Source organism: Emys orbicularis, chromosome 3 (assembly GCF_028017835.1).
Source record: "Emys orbicularis isolate rEmyOrb1 chromosome 3, rEmyOrb1.hap1, whole genome shotgun sequence".
Lineage (NCBI taxonomy): Eukaryota > Metazoa > Chordata > Testudines > Emydidae > Emys > Emys orbicularis.
The window spans coordinates 62,374,501-62,401,178 of NC_088685.1; the positions used below are offsets into that span (position 1 = coordinate 62,374,501).

Genomic DNA, 26,678 nt, shown 5'->3' on the forward strand with positions numbered 1-26,678 from the left:
TATGCCGCCATGCTTTGCGAGGCAATGATCCCGGAGTACTTGCTGCTAGCCTAGCGCGGAAAAGTTTCCTACCATGGAGGACGCAATAAGGCCGCTCTCCCCAGGAACCTGATGCAAAGGCTTTCACAATACCTCCAGGAGAGCTTTGTGGAGATGTCCCGGGAGGATTTCTGCTCTATCCCCGTACATATTGAAAGAATTTTCCAGTAGCTGCACTGGCAAGGACTAAAAACTAAAGCGCCTAGGGCAAACTAATCCTGAAAAACCCATTGTTAAGATACCATTCCTATTCTGTTCAAAATAAATGTCTACTGATCCTTCCCCTGATTCACGGTCCGGGTTACCGCCTTGGGAGGGTTGGTAGGGGATCTCCGTGAGGGTGATGAAGAGATCCTGGCTGTCGGGGAAATCAGGGTTGAAAGCGCTGTCGACTGCCTCGTCCTCCTCATCTCCTTCCTCATCTTCCCCGTCCGCGAACATCTCCGAGGAAGCGACCATCGACAATACCCCATCGTCAGAGTCCACGGACAGTGGTGGTGTAGTGGTGGCGGCCGCACCTAGAATGGAATGCAGTGCCTCGTAGAAACGGCATGTCTGGGGCTGGGATCCGGAGCATCCGTTTGCCTCTTTGGTCTTCTGGTACCCTTGTCTCAGCTCCTTGATTTTCACGCGGCACTGCGTTGCATCCCGGCTGTATCCTCTGTCCGTCATGGCTTTTGAGATCTTCTCGTAGATCTTTGCATTCCGTTTTTTCGATCGCAGCTCCGAAAGCACGGACTCATCGCCCCACACAGCGATCAGATCCAAGACTTCCCAATCAGTCCATGCTGGGGCCCTCTTTCTATTCTGCGATTGCATGGTCACCTCTGCTGGAGAGCTCTGCATTGTTGCCAGTGCTGCTCAGCTCGCCACGATGTCCAAACAGGAAATGAGATTCAAACTGGCCAGACAGGAAAAGGAATTCAAATTTTCCCGGGGCTTTTCCTGTGTGGCTGGTGGCTGGTCAGAGCATCTGAGCTCGGACTGCTGTCCAGAGCGTCAACAGATTGGTGCACTGTGGGATAGCTCCCGGAGCTATTAGCGTTGAATTCCATCCACACCTACCCTAATTCGACATGGCCGTGTCGAATTTAGCGCTACTCCCCTCATCGGGGAGGAGTACAGAAATCGATTTCAAGAGACCTCTATGTCGAAATAAATAGCTTCGTTGTATGTACGGGTGCAGGGTTAATTCGAGTTAACGCTGCTAAATTTGACATAACCTCCTAGTGTAGACCAGGCCTTAGTTACAGACAGCCCCCTAACCTGACGCAAATACTCACAAGCAACCACACAACAAAAACACTAACCCAGGAACTCTATCCTTGCAACAAAGCCCGTTGCCAACTCTGTCCACATATCTATTCAAGGGACAGCATCATAGGACCTAATCACATCAGCCATGCCATCAGAGGCTCGTTCACCTGCACATTTACCAATGTGATGTGTGCCAGCAATGCCCCTCTGCCATGTACGGTAACTTCTCACTTAAAGTCATCCCGGTTAACGTTGTTTCGTTGTTACGTTGCTGATCAATTAGGGAACATGCTCGTTTAAAGTTGTGCAATGGTCCTTTCTAATGTCGTTTGGCAGCCGCCTGCTTTGTCCACTGCTTGCAGGAAGAGCAGCCAGTTGCAGCTAGCTGGTGGGGGCTTGTAACCAGGGTGGACCGGCAGCCCCCCTATCCGCTCCCTGCTCCCCTAAGTTCCCTGTGCTGCAACCACCCAGCATGCTATCAAGGCAGTTCAGCTGTACCCCCGCCATGTGCTGCTCCTGCCCTCTGCCTTGGAGCTGCTCCCAGAGACTCCTGCTTGCTGTGCAGGGGGAAAAGGGGGGGGCTAATATCAGGGTGTCTCCTTCCTCCCGCTCCTGCACCCCACTTACCCCTTCTCCATATAGCGCAGGGAGGGGACACGGATGGAGAGAGACAGAGAGAGCTTGGGGCAACAGCTGCTGTCTCAACTTCCTGATCCACTTAAAAAGACAATGCACTTAAGAGTGGGTAAGCTTACTTAAAGCGTCAGTGTGCATCTCTCCCTCTCTCCTTTCTCCCCCCCCCCCCACAAGGTGTGTGTCTGTCTATGTCTCCTATGCTGTCTCCCCTGCTTTGTGTGAGAGGCTACATTAACAACAACGTGTTAACCCTTGAGGGCTCAGCTGAGTGCTAGTTCATCATTTAGCAGCAAGGCATTCCCTGGGAAATATCCCTCCCTCTTCACCATCTCAACCAAGGTTCACAATCATCATAGCTGTGAACAGTATTAAATTGTTTGTTTAAAACGTATACTGTATATCTATATAATATATAATATATAGTTTTTTGGTCTGGTGAAAAAAATTTCCCTGGAACCTAACTCCCTCTATTTATATTAATTCTTATGGGGAAATTGGATTTGCTTAACATCGTTTCACTTTAGTCGCATTTTTCAGGAACATAACTACAACATTAAGCAAGGAGTTACTGTACATTGGCCAAACCAGACAGTCTCAACGCAAAAAAAAAAATGGACACAAATCAGACGTCAAGAATTATAACATTCAAAAACCAGTCGGAGAACACTTCAACCTCCCTGGACACTCAATTACAGACCTAAAAGTTGCAATTCTTTAACAAAAAAACTTCAAAAACAGACTCCAACGAGAAACTGCAGGATTGGAATTAATTTGCAAATTGGACACCATTAAATTAGGCTTGAATAAAGACTCAGAGTGGATGGGTCATTACACAAACTATAAACTGTTTCCCCATACTAATTTTCCCCCTACTGTTACTCTCATCTTTTTGTCAACTGTTTGAAATGGGCCATCCTGATTATCACTACAAAAGTTTTTTTTTTCTCCTGCTGATAATAGCCCACCTTAATTGATTAGTCTCCCCCATTTTTTCATGTTCTGTGTGTGTGTGTGTGTGTGTGTGTGTATATATATATATATACACATCACATATATACATCAGATGCATGCAGTGGGAAAATACAGTAGGAAGATTTTATTTTTATATATATATAAAATGCACTGCATGCATCTGATGAAGTGGGCTTTAGCCCACGAAAGCTTATGCCCAAATAAATTTGTTAGTCTCTAAGGTGCCACAAGTACGCCTCGTTCTTTTTGTCATATAGCATATTTTTGGTATAGGTCAGAAACAAATAAAAGACATATATTTGCATTTTGTTCTCCAGTACTTTTTTTTTTTTTTTCTTGTTGCGCATATATAGGTAGGTGATTTCATTGCTCTGGAAAATAAGTGGTGATAGCATCTTTGCGTTGTGTCCTTGGTAGAGAGAAAAAGTATTCGAACTGTATCTATTTACATTACACCTCTACCTCGATATAACGCTGTCCTCGGGAGCCAAAAAATCTTACCACGTTATATGTGAAACCACGTTATATCGAACTTGCTTTGATCCGCCGGAGTGTGCAGTTCCGTCCCCCCGGAGCATTGCTTTACCGCGTTATATCAGAATTCGTGTTATATCGGGTCGCGTTATATCGGGGTAGAGGTGCATATCAGTTGTTGCGTGGGGTTGTAATTGTGATGTTTCTATCCATTGAATAAACTGCAGGTCTGTGCCCAGGGCATTGACTTGGTTTTTAATGCCACTATACCCTGTCAAATGCCTTTTCCTCCACACTAATAAGAGAAGTTGAGAGGGTTCTTCTTGAACAGGGCCCAGTATAACATTCTTAACCTAATAGCCACTATATATAAATCCTACTTAGTTTCTCTTGTAGCTTGGCAATATTTTGATGTTGATCAGGCATACGTTGACCATATTCTTTGTGTGTAAGTTTAATAAAGAAATGTAATGAGCATGCACTAAGGTCCTTTCCAGATTTAGAAATAAGTTACTGCAAGCTGTTGAAAAGAAGCTGGTATTGATTCCCCTTTTAATACCACATTAAGCACATCTGTGAGAGGCCTATCAGTCTGTCTTTACATATTTATAATTTATTGGTATGTTTATAATAGCCCAAGGTTCTGCTGATTTTCATACTTCTTATGGTGAAGACTGGTTCCTTTCTGCTCAAATATCTCATTATAAAAAAATTGAAATATGAGAGGGTTGGCTTTTTTCATATAATTTGCAAGTTTTTCTACTATCTGGTTTATTAGTCTCTAAAGCTCTTTTATAAGAGGTTTAAAAAGCCCCCTCTGTTAATTTTGGGAGGATAAGTATTTGCTTCCCTGTATTCCAGACTGGATGGATAATGTAGTCAGATGGCATTCCTTTTAGTTTTCTAATCGTAGATTATTCCTTTTATTCACTTCCTCACATATACCTGCTAGTTCTTTGTGTATTATCTGTTAGTAAAATGTTTAGCTTGCCCCATAAATTGGTTGAGAATCTTGTTTAAAGCAGTCACTTTATGACAAGATTCTGGTTTTTAATCTCCAGAATTTTGTGATGAATTAGTAATGTCACTTTTTTTCAACCAAAGATCAATTAATTCATAGAGCTATCATCATTTCACTTGAATTCTAGAGAAGGCATCTTTATATGCTGTTTATTAACATATTTGAAATTTCTTGTGAAATGATTCTTCTCTGGATCTTTTAATAGGCAATAATAACAACCTCTTAGTTTTCTGCAGAATGATTTTCAGCAAGGTTAAATTTCAGTTTGGTTGAAGTGTGATCTGGACACACATTACATATGATTGCTTGCAGCTTTTTGGAGGGTAAATTTAATGCTAATCATTAGCCCTATCTTTGTGTAAAGTTTTTGGATGATGGTAAAATTGAGCATTCTTTTATTTGGATTATGGCTTTTCTCTAAATCTCATTGTTTATAAACAAATTATGAGGATAATGGAATTTGTATTCAGTCTCTAAAATTTAATACACATATCCTCCTTGCAAGAAGTCTAATATTCTAAACTATTTTGTTTAAAAAAAAAAAAATTGTGTATTGGTAAGGGATATGATTTGAGTTTATTTTAAATTTCTTCCATTTTTAAGTAGCTACTGAATGAGACCTACCAAGAGAATATCCTAGTTTGGTTTAATTAGTAGAAATCTAATTTCTTTTGAAAAGAGAATACCTACTTTGTTTCAAAAATGTTGGTTGAGTCATAAAAGCCCCACAACAACCATATTCCTCTGACGTTCTGTCTCTCTCTCTCTCTCTCTCTCCTTTTAAAAAACAAACAAACAAAAAACAAACATTTCCTGTATGCAGATAAAGTGTGATACAGGGTTTTTTTTTCTTTCTATTTTTATTAACCATCTTTGAATCACATTATATAGGCATCTAGTATTTATGGAGCATGTAAACCTCTGGATACTAATATTTTTTTAACATTACATTCTAGTTTATCTAAGGTATATGTACTTTGTATTCTTTTGAACAAACTTAAAACAAATGTGTTCTTTAAGATCATCCAATCACAATACATTTTTCTGATCCCTGTCATTACTTTTATTCCTCAAAAGTTATGAGCATCAGAAGATCTATTCCTATTCAATTTAATTTATCCTTTTGAGACTTTTTGTTGATTCGGGACTTTGTTCATTATAGTCCTCCCTTTTTTTTCCCTTTTTTTCTCGTACTCTTCTGTTGTGTTTATAGTACAGTAATATCTAGGGTCCCCATTGTGATAGACACTGTGCAGGCAGTAAGACAATTCCTATCCTGAAGAGCTGAAGTCTAAAAAGAAAAGATTAGCCAAGAGTGGGAAGGGAAACAAGAGGCAAAATTACTTGACCAGGGTTACACAGCAGGCCAGTGAGAGAGCTAGATATATCATCTGTCTCCTGAATCTCAATCCAGTTGCATGTTCACTGGACTATATTGCATTTATTTCTTCTATAGGTTTTGGTCTTCCAACAACCGAGGTCCTGTATGTAGCTACTCTTGCAAATTTTTCACGAACTGTACCATCTCTCTTCTTATTGCAGATCTAGGGAAGTGCAACAGAACTCTTTGAGGGAGTGAATTCCTATCCTTGAAAAGCAAATAAAAATGCAGTATGTGAAGGTTTTCAAATCTACAAAGATTCCGTCAAAAATATTGAACCCCTTTCTTCCCTTGTTGTGACTGTATAATTGAAAATAGTTTTTCTTTTTCTTTTTTTCTTTTGCCATGGTATCTTTAGAAAAGTTCTGATTCCATAATTGAAGCTAGAATACACTAACATTGATTACTAACCAGCTTGCTTTCAATATGGAGAAAAAGTTTGCACAATTCATACCCATACCAAACCTAACTATATGCACTGTCTTGCTTCTAGAAATTTATTTGCATAGTTATTGGAGTCCTTTCCTTAGGATTGGATCCTTTGTTCTTCATCCTACCTAGGAAGAATTGTAACTTGAAGGGAAACCTTCAATGGCATATTTTGAAATTCTGCTCTAATCTCCCTAAGGTCTTTTTGTCTAATTACAGAGATGCAGCAGAAAGGTCTTAGAAGATCAGTATCCTATGGACTTCATACCTGTTTTTCCCCAACCCCCATTTCTCTACATTCATACAACTTTTTCATTGTGGTATCACTGGCATATAGGGTACAGGTTTCTGTACTCTTTTCATCTGGAGAATCCAGATTTAAGAGTTTTCCAGAGCCATATCCTAACTTGTGCCATTGATCTACTATTAAATTGAATATCTCTCAAAGGTAGACTGGTCTGTTTTGGTGGAAGTTTACATCAAAAAAATGTAAAGGTATTTAAACTTGCATCCTGAAGTGAAACTTGCATAGTGAGTTTGACAGTAATTTAATCATACTCTTCTGCCCGTGGACAAATTAATGTTCTGCCTACAGGATAAATTTTAGGACTTTATTGTGCCTTGGTCTCCATTTTATGTGAATTATAACTTCACAAATGCTGGGAGATCCAAAAGTTAGCATAACTTTCCTGTTGTGTAAACATCTCATATACTAAAGCTTTCTGCATAGCATAACCATTTATGTAACCCCATGGGCATTAGGTTGGCCCCTTTTATATATTCAAGTTTTGTTAACAGTACAATATTTTGAATTGCTGGTAACTTTATTTTATTCTCATTTCCTGTTTGTAGTTTTTCTTTGTGCATTCACTTAATGTTAATCTCCAAACAAATCTAACATAATATTGCTTGCTTGTTACACTGACCATTGTAATGTTTGTTTTTTTTTGGGAGGTCTGTTTTTAAAAAATATATTTTTGTGTATTTTTAAACCATCTGTGTAGACAGGCTTTGAGTTACAGTATGGTTTTAAGACTATTTTGCTGCCATTTTGCTGTATTACAGTATACCCATATTTTTCTCTCTGACTGTTTAGTGAGGCAAAACTGCTCAGCATAGATGAGAGTGATGGGTCCTTCAGTCCCAGTGAAGAAAAGAAGGTAAGTATTTTATATATTCATCCATTAAAACACATATTAAGATTTTAATTTTAAACAAAATTGTATAGTAATCCCATTGAATTAAAAAAAAAATTGAAAAAGTGTGTGTGTGTGTGTGTGTGTGTGTGTGTGTGTGTGTTGCTTTTCTATGATGCACTCGGCAAAAATATCTTGTTTGTCTCATTACAGTCACTACGCTGTCGACCAGGAACTGTTGGCACCAGTGGCGAGTACATAAAAACGTATGCAAGGCGAGGCAAAACTGGAAGTTTTAGAGTTTTGAAAGGGAACTCAATTGGACTCAACATGCTGGGAAATAGCAAGAAACTGAGGTACAGAATTTCTAAGTTTACTAAGTAATTGCTTAGTTAACAATCAGTTTTATTTAAACATGATATATGAATATCATTTTAGATACCCTTTTTCTTCTTCGAGTGATTGCTCATGTGTATTCCACAAAAGGTGTGCGTGCTTGCCACCTACACCAGTGCCGGAAGTTTTTCCCCTAGCAGTACCCGTAGGGGGGAGCGCCCCCCGCGACCTCTGGAGTGGCGCCTGCCTGGCATGGTATAAAAGGAGCTGCGTGCTCCCCCCCACCCTCAGTTCCTTCTTGACGCCAGTGAAGGTGCGTCGGAACTGCTCTGCTCCAGCTTTGCTGTAGCTCGTCCCCAGAACTGTTCGTTCGTTTAGTACCTGTAGTTAGTTAGCGTAGTTAGTTTAGTTAGTCAGTGAGCCTGGGCCGGGGCACGCCCTGAGCCCCGGGATTTAAGTCGTAAGGTTCTTGTCGGCATTCTGTACCAAGAAGCGACCCACACACAGACTATTTGCGCTGCTTGGGAGAAACCCCTGTCAGCAAGAGGTGCAAGATTTTGCAAATCGTTTAAGCCTCGGACCAAAAGAGAAAGGGACATTAGGCTCCGAGCCATTCTGATGGAGTCGGCGCTGACTCCGATCCCGGCACACCGCTCCAAGCCGGTACCGGGCACTGCGGCGTTAGTATGCAGCAATCCGCCGGTGCCATCGACCAGTTGGCACTGCTCCCCGTCCACGGGGCATGCCAAGAGGGCCAAGACTCCCCCCTCTTCACAGCAGCACCGAGCTTCCAGTTACAAGTGGCAAACCATCAGGCCCTCTTGGGTCGGTACAAATTTAATCTGTGGGGTTCCCTGCCGAAATTTGAGGTCTCCCTCCAGGAGCACGATAAGGAGTTCAGGGCGCTGGTGGAGGAAGGGGCAACGGCAGCTCGGGCTTCCCTGCAGGCTGCCTTAGATGCTGCGGACATGGCCGCACATTCAGTGGCCTCCACAGTGTCCATGAGATGAGTGTCATGGCTCCTGCTTTCCAGGCTCTCCAGCGAGGCACAATCGTCCATGCAGGATCTCCCGTTTGATGGGAAAGCTCTGTTCGCAGAGGAAACAGATACAAGGCTGCATGGTATGAAGGACTCCCGCACGACCCTCCAGACCCTGGGTCTCTATGTCCCGGCTCCGGCAAAACCTAAGTTCAAGCCGCAGCAGACTCAGACTCTGGCCACCCTCCCAAAGTACGAGGCCGCCCATAAGAAACAACGGGACTATAAGAGACGCCCTCATAGGCAGTCTCGGCCTGCCCCCCAGCCTGGACCCTCCAAGAGCAAGCAGGTGGGGAAAAGACTATTTTGACGGGACGCTCCGGGGCAACCCGCCAGTCCTCATCAGGGATCCAACCCCAATAAAGCTTCCCTTCTCCAACCGGTTGTGTGCTTTCCTTCCGGAATGGTCTCGGCTCACTTCGGACCGATGGGTCCTCAACACCATCTCCCGGGGTTACACCCTCCAGTTTACCTCCTCCCCGCCCAACCACCCTCCACCCCAGTCCCTCCTGGGGGACCTCTTGCACGAAGCTCTGCTCGAGAAGGAGGTGGGGCGGTTCCTAAGACTAGGAGCGATAGAGGTGGTGCCCGAGGAGTTCATGGGCAAGGGGTACTACTCTGTTGTTTCCTTATCCCAAAGGCCAAAGAGGGTCTCAGGCCCATACTGGACCTATGGGGTCTGAACCAGCACATGGTGAAGCTCCAGTTCCGCATGGTCTCCCTGGCCTCCATCATCCCCTCCCTGGATCCCGGGGACTGGTACGCTGCCCTCGAGCTACAGGACGCGTACTTGCACATCCACATATTCAAGGGGTACAGGCGCTTCCTCTGTTTTGTGGTGGGACAGAATCATTACCAATTTACGGTCTTCCCATTTGGGCTGTCCACGTTAGTCTCGTTCCAACTCATAGAGTTTATCGGGGCACTCCTGGACGGAGTGTTGGACAGGGCCTCCCTCCCGCCAGACAGGTTCGAGACCCTTAAAGGTCTCATCGACTCGGTAACAAGGTTCCCGGTGACAACAGCCAGGGTTTGCCTGCAGCTCTTGGGTCATATGTCGGTGTGCACGTACCTGGTCCGTCACGCCAGACTCAGGATGAGGCCCCTCAAGCTCTGGTTGGCCTCAAATTTTTCCCAGGCTACGGACAGGATGGACTAGGTCCTCACCGTGCCGAACGCTGTGATTATCTCCCTGCGATGGTGGTTCACCCCGAACAACATGCTCCAAGGGGTCCCGTTCAGGGACAGGGCCCCGTTGCTGGAGTTGGTGTCCAATGCATCGGACCTGGGTTGGGGGGCCCATGTGGGGAGCTTTCAGACCCAAGGCCTGTGATCAGCTCAGGACCTGACCCTACACATAAACGTTAAGGAGCTCAGAGCGGTGCGGCTCGCGTGTATGGCCTTCCGCTCGCACCTGGAGGGCAAGGTAGTCGGGGTCCTCACAGACAACACGGCCTCGATGTTCTATATCAACAGGCAAGGCGGGGCCCGCTCCTCTGCCCTGAAGCCCCCAGGCTGTGGGACTTCTGTATAGCCCACAATATCCACCTGAAGGCCTTCCACTTACTGGGTGCCTGCAACGAGAGGGCGGATCGCTCGAGCAGGGACTTCTCCTTGCAAAACGAGTGGTCCCTCCACCTGGAAGTGGCCCTCTGGCTCTTCCGAAGGTGGGGAACTCCCCAGGTGGACCTATTCGCGACTCGGCAGAACCAGCGATGCTCCCGGTTCTGCTCCAGGGGGGCCTGGGGAGGGGCACTAGCTCCGATGCCTTTCTCCTGTCCTGCTCAGGCCGGCTTCTCTACGCCTTCCTCCTGTTCCCTCTAATCAGCAGGGTCCTGAAGAAGATAGTCGGACAAGGCCCGAGTCCTCCTGATTGCCCCGGTGTGGCCCAGACAGTATTGGTACGGGACCCTCACGGGCCTGGCGGTAGCTCCACCGTGGCCATTGCCACTCCGCCCGGACCTGCTTTCACAGGACCAGGGCCGCCTCCTCCATCCCAACCTAGCAGCTCTTCACCTTACTGTGTGGCTGCTCAATGGTTAGGTGGAGAGGAAAGGATGTTCTCAGAGCAAGTTCAGCACGTCCTCCTCAAAAGTAGACGGCCCTCCACTCGCTGCACTTATTTGGCAAAGTGGTCCCGGTTTTCTAGGTGGACGGCAGACCAGGGTGTCTCCCCAGTGACCACCCCAATCCAGCTTATCCTTGATTACCTCCTCCACCTGAGGGCCCGGGGCCTGGCGCCTTCGTCCGTCAAGGTGCATCTGGCGGCCATATCGGCCTTCCATCCGCCGGTGGAAGGACACACGGTGTTTTCCCATGCTATGACTGGCCCGTTCCTTAAGGGTGTAGACGGTCTTTTCCTGTATTCTAGACCCCCGGTTCCACAGTGGGACCTAAACCTGGTGTTGGCTCATCTCACAGGGCCCCCGTTTGAGCCACTGGCCACGTGCTCCTGGTCTCACCTCTTGTGGAAGGTGGCCTTCCTGGTTGCTATCACGTCGGCCAGGCGAGTCTCGGAGCTCAGGGCCCTGACCTCCGAACCGCCGTACATGGCCTTTCATAAGGACAAGGTACAGCTCCACCTACATCCCGCGTTCCTCCCGACATTTTTCTACCGGTCCTTTTCCCTAAGCCTCACGCATCCAGTGAGGAATGCCGCCTCCACGCGCTCAGCGTGCAGCGGGCTCTGGCTTTCTACCTCGAGCGGATTAAGCCGTTCAGAAAGTCCTCGCAACTGTTTGTCGCCTCGGCTGAGCGCGCGAGGGGCCAGCTGATTTCCACTTAGCGGCTTTCCAATTGGATCACTTTGTGCATCCGTTTCTGTTATGAACTGGTGGGTGTTCACCCACCACCCATTGTGAGGGCACACTCGACCCGGGCACAGGCCTCGTCGGCTGCCTTCATGGCCCATGTCCCCATCCAGGACATTTGTAGGGCTGCCACGTGGTCTTCGGTTCACACATTCACCTCGCACTATGCGATTGTCTCCCAAACCAGGGATGACGCCAGGTTCGGCAGGGCTGTCCTCCGTCCTTGGAACTTGTCAACTCCTACCCACCTCCAACAGATATAGCTTGGAATCACCTATTGTGGAATACACATGAGCAATCACTCAAAGAAGAAAAGACAGTTACCTTTTCCGTAACTGGTGTTCTTCGAGATGTGTTGCTCATGTCTATTCCACATCCGACCCTCTTTCCCCTCTGTCGGAGTTGTCTGGCAAGAAGGAACTGAGGGTGGGGGGAGCGCGCAGCTCCCCTTATACCGCCCCAGGCAGGTGCCACTCCAGGGGTCATGGGGGCGCTCCCCCCTATAGGTACTGCTAGGGGGAAAACTTCCAGCACCAGTGCACGTGGTGAGCACACAAACCTATTGTGGAATAGACATGAGCAACATATCTTGAAGAACACCAGTTACGGAAAAGGTAACTGTTTTTTCACTGACTGGAGTGAAATTAAGGAAACTATAGCAAAGAGTCTCAATTTGCACTTTGCTAATCTGTACAGTTGGCAAGTTACAAATAAAAGTGGTCTCTCCTTTTCAGCAAAATTTAAGAGCAGAGTGCCATAGTGAGATCTTTAAATTTTCATTACTCTTACAAAATGTACTATATAGCACTTACTAGTAAATGCTGAAGGCTTTCTGAACAAAATTTAACTGACCCTGGATATTTAACTGCATCTTGACTAAGTACCATTCAAGACTGCTTATACCATCACACAATCTCCCATTCATCCCCTTGAGGTATAGAATGTAATGTACTCTCTCTTGGTCATAACCTGGAAGAGGCAGAAACCTATCTCCAGGACTAGCTGGGATGCTCCTTCATTTCCCCTCCTATAGGACATCATATCACACAAGAACCACTTTGCACTACTTCAGAGCAAGTCTTCATCAACTCTACTCACTCTCAGATTCAGCCTGAGCTCTGGTCTCAAAAGAATTGAGCACAAATGCTGATATCTATGTATTTCATGTTCCAGCGGCTCACCACCACTGCTGGTATTCACTGACAATGCTCCTACTCTACTCTTATTCAAGTTGTAACTGAAAGCAATAGCTATATGAAACACCAGCCACAGGAAGTTCATAATATAGTTAAATTGTTTCCAATGCAGTCAGTTCCCATTCACCCCATATACAGGGAAAAGATCGCAAGACCACTACATCCAGTCAATAAATAGCCATCCTATATAAAGTCAAACCAAGCATAACCTGAACCTCAGCCTTGTGTTATTAACCAATAACTTCCTGCTTATCAAGTGGTATTGTAGCCATGCTGGTCCCAGGATATGAATGAGAGAGAGGTAGGCTGGGTAGTATCTTTTATTGGACCAACTTCCATTGGTAGAAGGGTTAAGCTTTTGAACTTCACAAAGCTCTTTGTTAGGTCTCTGTGGAGCTCAAAAGCTAGTCCCTTCTATAAACAGAAGTTAGTCCAATAAAATATATTACCTCACCTACCCTCTCTCACTCGTATTGTGGGACCAACATGGCTACATTGCCACTTGTCTCTCTTATTAGTTAATAAGACAGTTCCAGTGACTCATCACTGAGAGTCACTTCAGCTAGTGTGCATCATAGAAACATGGAGTGACCTTACATCCAGTGCTGTCTCACCTCGTTTCCTCCCACTACGCTGTACGCTAAAGACTCTTGACATGGAGAAAACAAATCTGGAAATGGTCAAACCATTCTATTCCTAGCCATACAATTTCCAACTATGGGCAGTCTGATCTGGGTCCTTGGACCGAATATAAATATAAGGAATACAAGAACTTCAGGCAGAAATGAGAAACCTCCCTGTCCCCAGATAGAAAGAAGCTGTTACACTGGTCCATCCCTAAGCACCCATGAGCACTCAGCTCCCCAAATTTCAAAACCTATGTGAAACTAACTTCACCTGACAGAACTAAATGCAAACTCCACTGCTTTGATTTAGCATTTCTCCAATAGCATGTGAGTGTGCACAGGTCAAAATCACCTCTTTAAAAAAATAAATAAATTCTTCTACAAGCAATGGAAGAGTAGTTTGTTGTTTTTTTGTTTGGTTTTAATTACTGGGGAGATGCTGAAATGCTACTCTGGCAAGGGGCACACAAAAACCTAAATCTTTTCCTGCATTTGTTTTCTTTTGCTTATTTAATTTTGCCAAGTAGCAAGTACCTTGCAATGGGTGTCCCAGTTATTTAGTGAGATTCTGCACTATATGTTCATTTCTTGATGTAATTTTTCTGTAGTACAATAAATTAAATTACTCGGGTTTGCCTATTGGGTATTTCACGCTATTGTATATTGAGAACTATAAAATTAAAGCCTATTCCAAACAAATAACTTTTTAATAGACTTTTGCATTGTAAATGATAGCTACCACTACACTGAGGTTTAATTAAATCTCCCATATCTAAAACTCCTCTGAACTCCATGAAGACTGACAATAGATTTCTTTTCTGGCAAAACAGCATTCCTTTAAATAATGAAAAGAGCAAGAAATGCAAAGTAATTGAAAGTGGGGTGCATGATAATGGTGTTTTTGTTTAAATTAAATACAAGTATATTTTTAAAACCTATTTATATACAAGTTGAAATGGGCAAACTATGTTAAGACTAAACCTATGATTTATTTAATTTAAATTACTGTGTTTTAATACAAAAATAATATTCAGTGGTACGTTAGCTGCCAAGTTGTCAAGTCAAACCACTGAACTGTGGAATTCAATGGCTAAGCACCTACACCCAGCATTTGCTGAAGTGCTAAACCAGCTTTTGATTGCAATAGCAGCTTCTGCAGGTGCAGAGAGAATATTTTCTTCTTTTCAGTTTATTCTATTAGTTCATTCCATTGAATTTGACTGACGAGTCCATTAAAAGTTAATAAACAAATTGGGAGTTGGAAAAGTAGGAAAGCAAGCTTTCCTCTTCCAATCTATGAATAAAAATTAGGTCTGAGAGGATGAGATCTACTAGCTGTAAGATCTTAAAGCATATGGTGACCAGAAACAATCAGTTCAATTCACTAACTAGAGATACCACTTCCTTTGTTTAAGAAATGTTAGTTTTAATTGCAAAGTTAATTTTGATAAACTTTTCCATCTTATAGACCTAGCACATTTAAGGTAGTTTAATTTAGCTTAAAAAAATTAGTGTGCTGTTTTGCACTCTAATTGAATTTGAATTTACATCCAAATTTGTCCATATTGAATTTCATCCTATTTACTTTAGACCGTTTGTCCAGATCATTTTGAATATTAATCCTATTTTCCAAAGCACTCACAACCCTTCCCAGCTTGGTATTGTCCGCAAACTTTATAAGTGTACTCTCTATGCCATTATCTAAATCATTGATGAAGATATTGAACAGAACCGGACCCAGAACTGATCCCTGCGGGACCCCACTCGTTATGCCCTTCCAGCATGACTGTGACCCACTGATGATTACTCTCTGGGAACGGTTTTCCAACCAGTTTTGCACCCACCTTGTTGTAGCTCCATCTAGGTTGCATTTCCCTTATTTGTTTGAGATGGTCATGTGAGACAGTATCAAAAGCTTTACTAAATTCAAGATATACCATGTTTCAGAGTAGCAGCCGTGTTAGTCTGTATCCGCAAAAAGAATAGGAGTACTTGTGGCACCTTAGAGACTAACATTTATTTGAGCATGAGCTTTCGTGGGCTACAGCCCACTTCATCGGATACATAGAATGGAACATATAGTGAGGAGATATAATATATATATATATACACACACACACACACACAGAGAACATGAAAAGGTGGGAGTTGTCATACCAACTCTAAGAGGCTAATTAATTAAGAGAAAAAACTTTATACCATGTCTACTGCTTTTACCCTTATCCACAAAGCTTTCTTTGACAGGGTAACAAGCCATCAGGTTGGTTTGACACGATTTGTTCTTGACAAATCCATGCTAACTCTTACTTATCACCTTATTATCTTCTAGATGTTTGCAAATTGATTGCTTAATTATTTGCTCCGTTATCGTTCAAGGTACAGAAGTTAAGCTGACTCGTCTGTAATTCCCTGGGTTGTCCTTATTTCACTTTTTTATAGATTGGCACTATATTTTCCCTTTTCCAGTCGTCTGGAATCTCTCCCGTCTTCCATGACTTTTCAAAGATAATTGCTAATGGCTTAGATATCTCCTCAGTCAGCTCCTTGAGTATTCTAGGATGCATTTCACCAGGTCCTGGTGACCTTGAAGACATCTAACTTGTCTAAGTAATTTTTAACTTGGTTTTTTCCTGTTTTAGCCTCTGATCCAACCTCATTTTCACTGACATTCATTATGTTAGACGTCCAATCACCACCAAGCTACTTGGGGAAAACTGAAACAAAGAAGTCATTAAGCACCTCTGCCATTTCCACATTTTCTGTTGTTCTCCCCCCCCCCCCCTCCCCTCACTGAGTAACGGACCTACCCTGTCCTTAGTCGTCTTTTGCTTGTAATGTATGTGTAGAATGTTTTCTTATTATTCTTTGACTCTAGCTAGTTTGATCTCATTTTGTGCCTTGGTCTTTCTAATTTTCTCCCCGCATACTTGTCTTATTTGTTTATATTCATCCTTTGTAATTTCTTTTTTGTAGGACTTTTTTTAAAGATCATTGAAGATCTCCTGGTTAAGCCAGGGTGGTCTCTTGCCATACTTTCTATCTTTCCTACGCAGTGGGATAGTTTGCATTTGTGCCCTTAATAATGTCTCTTTGAATGCCAACTGTCTTCAATTGTTTTTCCCCTTAAACTTGCTTCCCATGGGATCTTACCTACCAACTCCCTGAGTTTGCTAAAGTCTGCTTTCTTGAAATCCATTGTCTTAATTTTGCTGTTCTCCCTCTTACCATTCCTTAGAATCATGAACTCTACCATTTCATGATCACTTTCAAATTCTCAACCAGTTCCTCCCTATTTGTCAAAAACAAATCTAGAACAGCCTCTCCCCTAGTAGCTCTCTCCACCTTATGAAATAAAAAATTGTCTCCAATACATTCCAAGAACTTGTTAGATAATCTGTGCCTTGCTGTGTTATTTTTCCCAACAGACATGAGTAGTTGAAGTCCCCCATCACACCAAGTCCTGTGCTTTGGATGATCGTTAGTAGTTTTTAAAAAAAGCCTCATCTGCCTCTTCTGCCTGGTTAGGTGGTCTGTAGTAGACCCCTACCATGACCTCACCCTTGTTTTTTACCTCTTTTATCCTTACGCGGAGACATTCAACAAGTCTGTCTCCTATTTCCATCTCCACCTCAGTCCAAGCGTATACATTTTTAATATATAAGGCAACACCTCTTCCCTTTTTTCTCTGCCTGTCATTCCTGAGCAAGCTGTACCACGTGATGCCAGCTGTCATAGTTGTTTATTTACTAGCATTTCGAGTTCTTCCAATTTATTCCCCATACTTCTCGCATTAGTATACAGACATCTAAGATACTGATTTGATTCTCCCCACTCCAGTTCGGTCTTGTCTCTTCTTTATCTCTGCTATAACAGCCCATGCTCCCCCCAAATTCTGACCCTTCTCCCAGGTCTTTGACTTACCTGTGGGCTTTGGTCACCTGCCCCCTTCAAATGTAATTTAAAGCCTTCCTCACTAGGTTAGCCAGTCTGTATCCAAATATGCTCTTCCTCTTCCTCAGTAGGACCCCATCTCTGCTTAGCAGGCCTTCTTGCTGGAACAGCATCTCGTGGTCAAGGAAGCCGAAGCCCTCCTGGCGACACCATCTTCGCAGCCAGGCATTCACCTCCAGGATGCATCTATCTCTGCCTGGGCCCCACCCCCTACCCTTTATTGGAATGATCAAAGAGAACACCACCTGCACTCCCAACTCCTTCACCTTTACTCCCAGAGCCCTGTAGTCACTTCTGATCTGATAGGTGGAACTGGTAGCAAACTATACTTCAGGTTGCCAGACACTTTCAGTTGCAAGACCCAGTTTCAGTTGTTGTTTATAACAGCCATTCGGACTGTAATTTCCCGTGCCAGGTGTGTGCCTGGAGCTTATTTATTTTTTTAATGTTTCAGCAAAATTGGTCCAGCTGTTTCTCAGAACAGAGTTAGGGAGAAATATATTATTTTGCCCATATTAAGTACTTATGTCCATTTCATTGGGAAGTTTTAGCATCTCCATGCTTTGGAGTATGGTCTTGAAATTTGGCAGGGCTGTCATCCTGGTTTCAGTCGTGTGCCTTTTGTCACTCCCATGAAAACCTGCCCAAATTGGCCAAGTGAATAGCCTCCCAGAAACTGCAGTTCACATATACTTAATAGAGACTTGTTAGTTTGGCAGTTAAATTGTCTGAAGATTCCATTTGCACTGAGCATGCTCAAGCCCAAGGCTACAGCTGCAAAGCAGGTGTTTCCCTGCAGTTTCTGCTCTTGGTAGCCAGGAACCATTGTAGTACGAGGCACAGGAACTGAAAGCAAGGAATCTGTGTACTCAGTGGTATGTGCACATTCAGTGGTGTGCGCACATCTGCCCTCCTTCCGCCAGGGATAACCTATTGTACTGCATTCAGATAGTTGTCTTGCCTAGGAAGGGTGTTTGACACCAACAGCTATTGATTTTGATTGGCTCTCAACTGCTGGCCCAGCTTCATGTAACAATGGCTTTTCTACTCAGGGGCTTGCCAGTCAGGCAAGCAAGAGAGAGGTGTGGCTGGAGCTTCTCAGTTGTGTGCATGCCATAGAGGGGAGATCCTATTTAAGAGTAGGATTCTTTTTTGTGTAGGAGGGAGTGGGGATTAGGAGTAACCATCGCCAAATATAAGGAGTACTTGCAGAAGACAGAAGGCAGGAGGGACTCTGCCTTACTGAAATGCTTCAGACTCACAGAAAGGGTAAGATCAGCCCAAGGGAGGGTGTATCTCAGGACTGCAGTTATTTTCAAAGATCTGTAACTCTAGAGTGCTTTGAGTAAAGCTTCTATAGTTAAGAAGTTCCATTGTTGACTCTGTTCTTGCTTTGTGCCATGTTGTCCCCATGTTGTCTATTCAAGATAATTAAGTCCCAGGCAGACTGCGAAGAGCTACAAAAGGATCTCTCAAAACTTGGGTGACTGGGCAACAAAATGGCAGATGAAATTCAATCTTGATAAATGCAAAGTAATGCACATTGGAAAACATAATCTGACGAAGTAGGCATTCACCCACGAAAGCTTATGCTCCAATACATCTGTTAGTCTTAAAGGTGCCACAGGACCCTCTGTTGCTTTTTACATAATCTCAACTATACATATAAAATGAATGGGGTCTAAATTGGCTGTTACCACTCAAGAAAGATCTTGGAGTCGTTGTGGGTAGTTCTCTGAAAACATCCACTCAGTGTGCAGTGACAGTCAAAAAAACAAACAGAATGTTGGGAATCATCAATATATGGATAGGTAATAAGACAGAAAATATCATATTGCCTCTATATAAATAAATCAATGGTATGCCCACATCTTGAATACTGTGTGCGGATGTGGTCGCCACATCTGAAAAAAGATATATTGGAATTGGAAAAGGTTTGGAAAAGGGCAACAAAAATGATTAGGGGTATGGAAGAGATTAAGAAGACTGGGACTTTTCAGCTTGGAAAAGAGACGACTAAAGGGGGATATGATTGAGGTCTATAAACTCATGACTGGTGTGGAGAAAGTAAATAAGAAAGTGTTATTTAGTCCTTCTCATAACAGGAACTAGGGGTCACCAAATGAAATTAATAGGCAGCAGGTTTAAAACAAACAAAAGGAAGTATGTTTTCACACAATGCACAGTCAACCTGTGGAACTCTTTGCCAGGGGATGTTGTGAAGGCCAAGACCATAACACGGTTCAAAAAAGAACTCGATAAATTCATGGAGGATAGGTCCATCGATGGCAATTAGCCAGGATGGGCAGGGATGGTGTTCCTAGCTTCTATTTACCAGAAGCCGGGAATGGGTGACAGGGAATGGATCACTTGATGATTACCTATTCTGTTCATTCCCTCTGGGGCACCTGGTATTGGCTAGATGGACCTTTGGTCTGACCCAGTATGGCTGTTCTTACGTTCTTATGTTCAGAGGTGTTAAATTAGAAGCCTGGAGTGTCCGCATCTGAGGTGGAGCTAGAGGGAGTGTGTGTAAGTAGCTGGGGAAGCTCACAGGTTTAAAGCAGTGATTTTTGGGGATCTAGAGTGGCTGCGTGGCAGTGCTCCATGGCCCAGGGACGGCCTTCTGACAAGAGTTCGGAGGCTGGGAGTATGCTGTATAGACCAGAGCTAGAAGTAGTGATTAGATTCTACCCAGACCCAACTAACTTGAATTTGGCAGCTGGGTCCACTTGCAACAGACTAGTGACTATGGCTGGGTACTGGGCCAGGTTGTAACAAATTGAGCCACTAATTAATAATGAACATAGTACAACTAAATTCAATATCCTTGAGGGAGTAATTGTGCCAATCACTAGCACAGTACTGAACTTTAGGACAGTCTTTAACCTTTTCCCTTTTTTTCCCCTTAAGTTAAAAACACATGAAATCAAAAGTGAAATTAAAATCCTTACACACGATACAGCAGCTATTTAAAGGTAGCGCAATTCTTCCTGAACGCATTCATATCACTGAACTAAAAAGTAAGGTGGAACAAAAATCCAAAACAAAGAACACCTCTCTGTAACATACAAGGGTGTAATGTAGACTGAGCAGCTGTGTCACCCCTCCTCTCTAACCTGAAGTGCCCTTTACAATGCTTTCCTGCTGTAGCCTTCAGCCTGGACTGCTCACAAACAGCCCCCAGCATGCAAGTCACTACCGGCTAGGTCTGTGTGTGCGCTGCAGCCAGCCAGCCACACATTGGCTCTTACCAGCCTTGGTTATACTGCAGGGTGACCTAAACAGACTGGGATCCCAGTCTTACATTTCTGGGGGCGGGGAAGAATCTATGTCCTGTACTCTCCTGGACTTAATATAATAAAAGTTTGTTATTGCTTCAGTAGAAATAATATGCACATAACATGCCACCTCAAATGGAGTTTCCCAAACACTTCAGTTTAAGCACATTGGATTAGATAAAACAATAATACATTTGTATTAACTACAAAGAGAGTTTAAGTAATGAGGCATAAAAGTCAGAAATGGTTACAAGAAAATAAAGTTAAAATTCTACCAGTGCCTAACTGAACAAATTTTCTCACCATATTCTTTCAGCAGTTTCTTAGGTCAGGATCCCTTCCCCCAGAATTCAACAAATGCTTCCTTTGTTGCTTCTGGTGCCATGAATGTGATGGGCAGGGAGAAAGAGAGTGTGCCTAGGGATATTTGTCTCTTTCTTTTATGGTGTCAGTCCCCCTCTTGAAAAACATGTCCAGCTGAGATTCAGGAGGCTAAATCTATGTGGAAGGATGTCGCCTGCCACTTTTTCCTCAGATTTGTTTCCCTTTCTGCTTGATGACTCTGTTTACTGCTTAAATGCATTCCTTTGTTTGAGACAGATCTGTCTGCCAACCTCAGTTTGGAATGTATTAATTGCACTATACAGTGGAATCTTATAACTTCTCATACAATGTTGTCACACACATTTTGTCAGGACAATGACTGGCAAATTGAGTTTTCAAAAGATACCTCACAAGGCATACTTTGCACAAAGATTATTTTGATAGTGTGTGAGGTGTGGACGCAGGTACATTTTGTCATGCTGTCCCACCCCAGTATTATGGCTAAATGGCAAGGTATGATATGTTATTTCAGCCATAAAGTTACCATTTATAAAATGGAAAAACATCCCAAGCAAAGCCAATAGAAAGGATCATATACTGTAGCAAATAAAATGTAAGATGGAAGTTAAAGGAAAAGAAGGGTTTTGAAGAGCAAATGGCCAAAGAAATAAAATATAGGGCTGCATGGGATCTGGATTTTTTTCCCCTCTGTTATAGAGCTGAAAAAAACTAACAGTTTTGAAATCTCATGCAAAACAAAATTCTGAAAATAATAATCACAGAACCCTCGTTTTGGGTCAGTTGAAGTGTTTTGTTTAGAAAGTATAATAAAATAACTCAAATTCATCTTGAAATAAAAATTGAAACATTGTTTTGCATCATTTATAAAAACATTGTCAGGGGTTTTTTAAAGCAAATTTTGTTGAAAGAGGCACATTTTCTGATCTGCTCTAATAAAATACTTTAAGTGCATCACAAGGTGGAAGCCTATGTGAAAGAATGGGTGAGCCCATTGCATTACCAGGGAGCAATTTATTTCTGTAATGATATTGAAGTGAAGCAGCATAATTTCTTTATCTGTCTTTACCACAAAAGATATTGGGGGGGGAGATAGCTATCCCTGATTTCCTTTTTTCAGGTAAGGTATTGTCAGAGACTGACATGTCAAAAGAGGAGATGCTATAATAAATTAATAAAAGTCTGGGGTCTGGGATGATTTTGAGGAATACAAAGCAGTGAGCCTTCCTGCATTATTTAGTAAATTGTCTAAAAAACCAGTTAAGATGAACAAAACAATAGATATAAACCAGCATGAAAATTATGCATCTGTGAGAGTTCTTTGAGCATGTGAACCAAATAATAGATAAAGAGATACTAGTTGACATTTATTTGGACTTCGAAAAAGCCTTTGACAAAGTCCCCCATGAAGCTAAAAAGGAAAACCAAGTAGGCCTGGGAGAGAGGTAAACTACTGTGATGGATTAAAACTGGTTAACAGACAGAAAATGAAGAGTAGAAATAGCTGATCAATTTTAAGTATGGCAGAGGATAACAGGTGTCCACAGGATTGATACTTGAATTGGTTGGTGTTCAATATGTTAATGATTTGGAAAGGGAAGTGAATAGTGAAGTCAGACTTTTGTGGATTGCACAAAACTATTTAAGTCAAGATATGAAAAGAATCCTATGATATGAAAAGGACCTAACAAAGCTAGGTAAATACTGATGATGTGTGGTGACCTTGCATTAGTCAACAATGAACTTCATGTGTATATGGGAAGGAATAATTTGAACTACTCATTAACATTGATTTAGAATCCAGTAATGTGAATCGCACTGGAAAAAGAGTTGTTCATCATTGTGGACAACTCAATGAAAACCTCTACTCTTTTGATTTCCATTGCATATTGATTACTCATGCTAAAATTTATAAAGAGGGGGGAGAAAATACTAGAAAATATTATTCCATTATAAAACGTGGTGATTTTTCCCATATCATGAATGCCATGCTAAATTTTGGTAACGGTATCTCAAAAAAAAGTATACCAAAGGTAGAAGGGCTCCAGAGATGAGCAAGTAATTAGTCATGAAAAAACTTCCAAATGAGTGTGTGACTAGATTAGGACTGTTCTTTTATTTAAAAAAAAAAAAAAAGACAAGTAGGAAGAAACATAAGACTTAAAACAGTGGTTCTCAAACTTTTATACTGGTGACCCGTTTCACATAGCAAGCCTCTGAGTGTGACCCTCCCTTATAAATTAAAAACACTTGTTTGTATATTTAACACAATTAGAAACGCTGGAGGCAAAGCGGGGCTTGGGATGGAGGCTGACAGCTCGTGACCCCCCCCCATATTATAACCTTGCAACCCCCTGAGGGGTCCTGACCCCCAGTTTGAGAACCCCTGACTTAAAACAAAAACTAAAAAAAAATCCAACAAAACAAAAATCAAAGGAATGAATGAAAATGAAGGCAGCTAAATTAAAAGTAAAGGGAAATATTTTCCCCGTCAATGCCTAATTAACCTGGGGAACTCATGGCCACAAAATACTTTGAGACCAAGAGCTTATCAGCATTGAATAAAGGCTTATGTCAACATACCTTTTATTTTATAATATCTAATATCTTAGCCAACCACAAGCTGCCTCAGGTTAGGAAGAAATGTTCCTTTTTGGCAAAATATTCGATAATGGTCCGTTATGCAGATTTTTGTCCCTTCCTTTAAAAAGTCTGGTACTGGCCAATGTCAACAGTAAGATGCTGGGCTGTTTTGGTATGGCATTTATGCTCATAAAGGCACAGAAGTAGACTTCAGCACAGCCAGGATTAGAACTATAGACATTGATTTCCGGTTCCGTGTACGATACTTAATCTAGATGTTTTCTATTTTTTTTGTTAGATATTTTATAACATTTTCAAATTAGAGGTTTGTGACTGCAAAGGATTATAGAATATCATTGCAAAAGATTATAGCAGTTGAGTCACAACAAGAAACAGTGTGTGGTTTATGGGCCCGCAAGTCAGGAGAGGCTGAGAATCCTCACTTCTAACTATGCTGCTTCTTTATCAAAGCAATGTAGTTACATAATTTGAGTATTATATTATTTTAGTTGCTGATTAGCTTCATGACATTTCTTTGCTTTTTTCATTTTCTGCAGCTTTGTTATTCTTGTAACTTTCGTTTACCTTACTTTCTATAATGTTTACAGTGAAAATTCCCAGAATATAACTTGTCCAGGAACCGTAGTGCAAGGTAGACGTTTTCAGCATGCTCATGCGCAGAAACCAGTAGTAAAAACAGCAGCCCAAAGGTAAGACTGAAGAAACCAAGTTGTCATTTTCGTGTCATCCCCTCACACTTTCCCACCTGTGCATCTCATTTGTGGCAGTGGTTCAGAGTGCTATGTTTTTTTTTTAAAGAATTTTCATACTGTCTTGTCTTCCCACGGTTGAGATTCGTACGTGGTAGTCTTCATAGTCCCGAAAACATTTTAAAGTAAAGTAAATAGGGATGTGTGACATGATAGTGCTTTCTGGATCCTTTAATATTTGCCTTCACTGAATTGTGAAAGTCTCCAAAAGCTTACCTTGTTAACCTTCATTGTAAACGAACCCTTCACTTTAAAAAAAAAAAAAAAAAAAAAAAAAAATTCATTTGATGGTATTTTGTGGAATCTAATCTTTCAACTGGAAAGTAGTTAACAGTGAAACGATCCTTTTTTTAAAAAAGGACATCGGAGCAGTTGTAAATAATGTACAATAGAATGGCACTTAATAAACACTCCTGTAATTGAACACTTTAACTGATAAAAATCCCAGTTTCTTCTTTCTACTAGGCAACGATTCAGTAGCAAATGTACTGAGATGTCATATTACTCACATCGCTTAAAAAAATACAGCAGACTTAATTGTTCACTATGACATATAAACCTTAAAAACAACAGCCATCAAAATAATTGGAGAAATGCATGTCTTCAGTGGGACTGCTCATGAGCAAGGTTATGCATGTGTTTGTTCACAGGAGTAGGGTCTTAGAGGATGAAAAGGGAAAGTGTAAGTTAATGCAGTTAAATCTCCTACAAAATTTTGACCTTTAAAATTCAAATATTGAATTGAACATATGTATTGTGGTTTTTTTTTTTGTAGTAGCACCCATTGTGTGTGGGTTGAACGCTGTTAAGAAAACCTTCCTAATCAATAACTTTACCTTGTCTTTTTATCTCTCCTTCCTTTTTTTTTTTTTTTAAAGTTAAGCTAACCACCAAAATCATTTTGTTGCAGGGAAGTGTCTGTGAGGAATCTCAAGGGATCTGCTAGGTCTGATATCTTAATGGTCTGTGACAGATAGTAAAAATCAAGTTAATGAAAATGTAGAAGTTAAATTAGGAAGATTTACAAACATCAGCGAGGATCAAGAGGGTGACGTACATTATAAACATGAGCAGAAAATAACTAAATGAGCTTCAAGTTGAAAAAATGCAAGCTAATAGTACTTCTAAAGGGAAAACATTGTATGGACCCAGAAGTTAGAAATCTGGGAAGAAATGATAGCAATAGAAAAGGTGATATAGTGGATAGCAAGTCAGGCATGAATTTGCAAAGTGATAGCAGCACAAAACAAAAATATAACTTTTGGCTGCATATGCAGAGGTCTCATGTCATAGACATCATAGTCCCTCTGTATTTGCTCCTACTACAGGAGCAACAGGAATACTATGTTCAGGTCTGGGCTACTCAGTGCCATAAAAGATATTGACTAACTGAAGGATGTTCAAAGAAAACATCAGAAGTTAGGGTGTTTGAAGGATTTTTGTCTTTATGAGTAAAGATGGAAAGAGCTAAATAATAGATTGTGGCTAAGGGAATAAATGGTGGGGATTAATGTAGAAATTTGTAAGATGTAAACACTGAAAATGGTGAGGTATAACAAGGCATAATGAGATGAAATTAAAGGAAGACACTTAAATAGAATATTAGGGGTAAGCTTCTTATGAGATGTTTGGCTGGTGGAAAATGGTGGAAATCCTGTTGCTTGGGACACTTAAAACTCTGCTGGACCAAAACAAACAACCATAGTAAATGTACAATAGGGAACAACCTTGTGTTGGCCGGGAGATAGAAGAAACCTATTAGGTTATCTAGTCCGTCTCTTGATTCTAGAAGTACTTCAGAAAATTAAATAGTGGGGAATTGCTTTTATGAGGTCTTCTACTGGTGATATTACTGTTTTATATAATATGTTTTACATTCATCATGTATCGAAGTGCATGTACATACCACCTAAGTCACATCAGAAAAATGTGAATGACATCACTCCTTATTCCCTCCTGCAGGGCTGTCCCTAGGGGGGTGCAGGGCCTGGGACATTGGTGCCGAGTTTCTATCTGCTGGGGGGAGCTCCCCCCAGCTCCACCAAAGACCTGCCCCCACTCCATCCCTGCCCCGCCTCTTCCCTGCCCAGTTCCATCCCCTCCCCAAAGTGCGCTGCACCCTCGCTCCTCCCCCCTCTCCCCAGCACCTCCAGATGTCGGTGGGAGGCGCTGGGAGGGACAGGGAGGGAGGATGGGGGAGGCACTGATCGGCGAGGCCAACAGGGGGTGTTGGGGGGGCTCCTCCTCACCCCCGCTCGCCCACCTCCCACCTCACCTCCCGGCCCCCCTCCTCATGAAATGTGGGGGAGGGGAGGCCCGGTGTGGTCACCCCGATTTGCCGTACCCTAGGGACGGCTCTGCCCTCCAATACTGGTGAAAATCCTTGAGACCACCAGGGA

At 42.5% G+C, this 26,678-nt stretch overlaps 1 protein-coding gene and 1 long non-coding RNA gene across 2 annotated transcripts in view; one reads left to right on the forward strand and one right to left on the reverse strand.

Annotated features, from left to right (window-relative positions):
- Window positions 1-26,678, forward strand: part of SENP6 (SUMO specific peptidase 6) — a 165,544-nt gene that overhangs the window by 34,626 nt on the left and 104,240 nt on the right. Inside the window, exons 3-5 of the mRNA XM_065402243.1 lie at window positions 7,306-7,369; window positions 7,559-7,701; window positions 24,118-24,219. Coding sequence (XP_065258315.1) covers window positions 7,306-7,369; window positions 7,559-7,701; window positions 24,118-24,219 — 309 coding nt within the window. The remainder of the gene's footprint in view (window positions 1-7,305; window positions 7,370-7,558; window positions 7,702-24,117; window positions 24,220-26,678) is intronic.
- Window positions 1-26,678, reverse strand: part of LOC135876878 (uncharacterized) — a 44,042-nt gene that overhangs the window by 1,149 nt on the left and 16,215 nt on the right. The gene's annotated exons all lie outside the window — the stretch shown is intronic.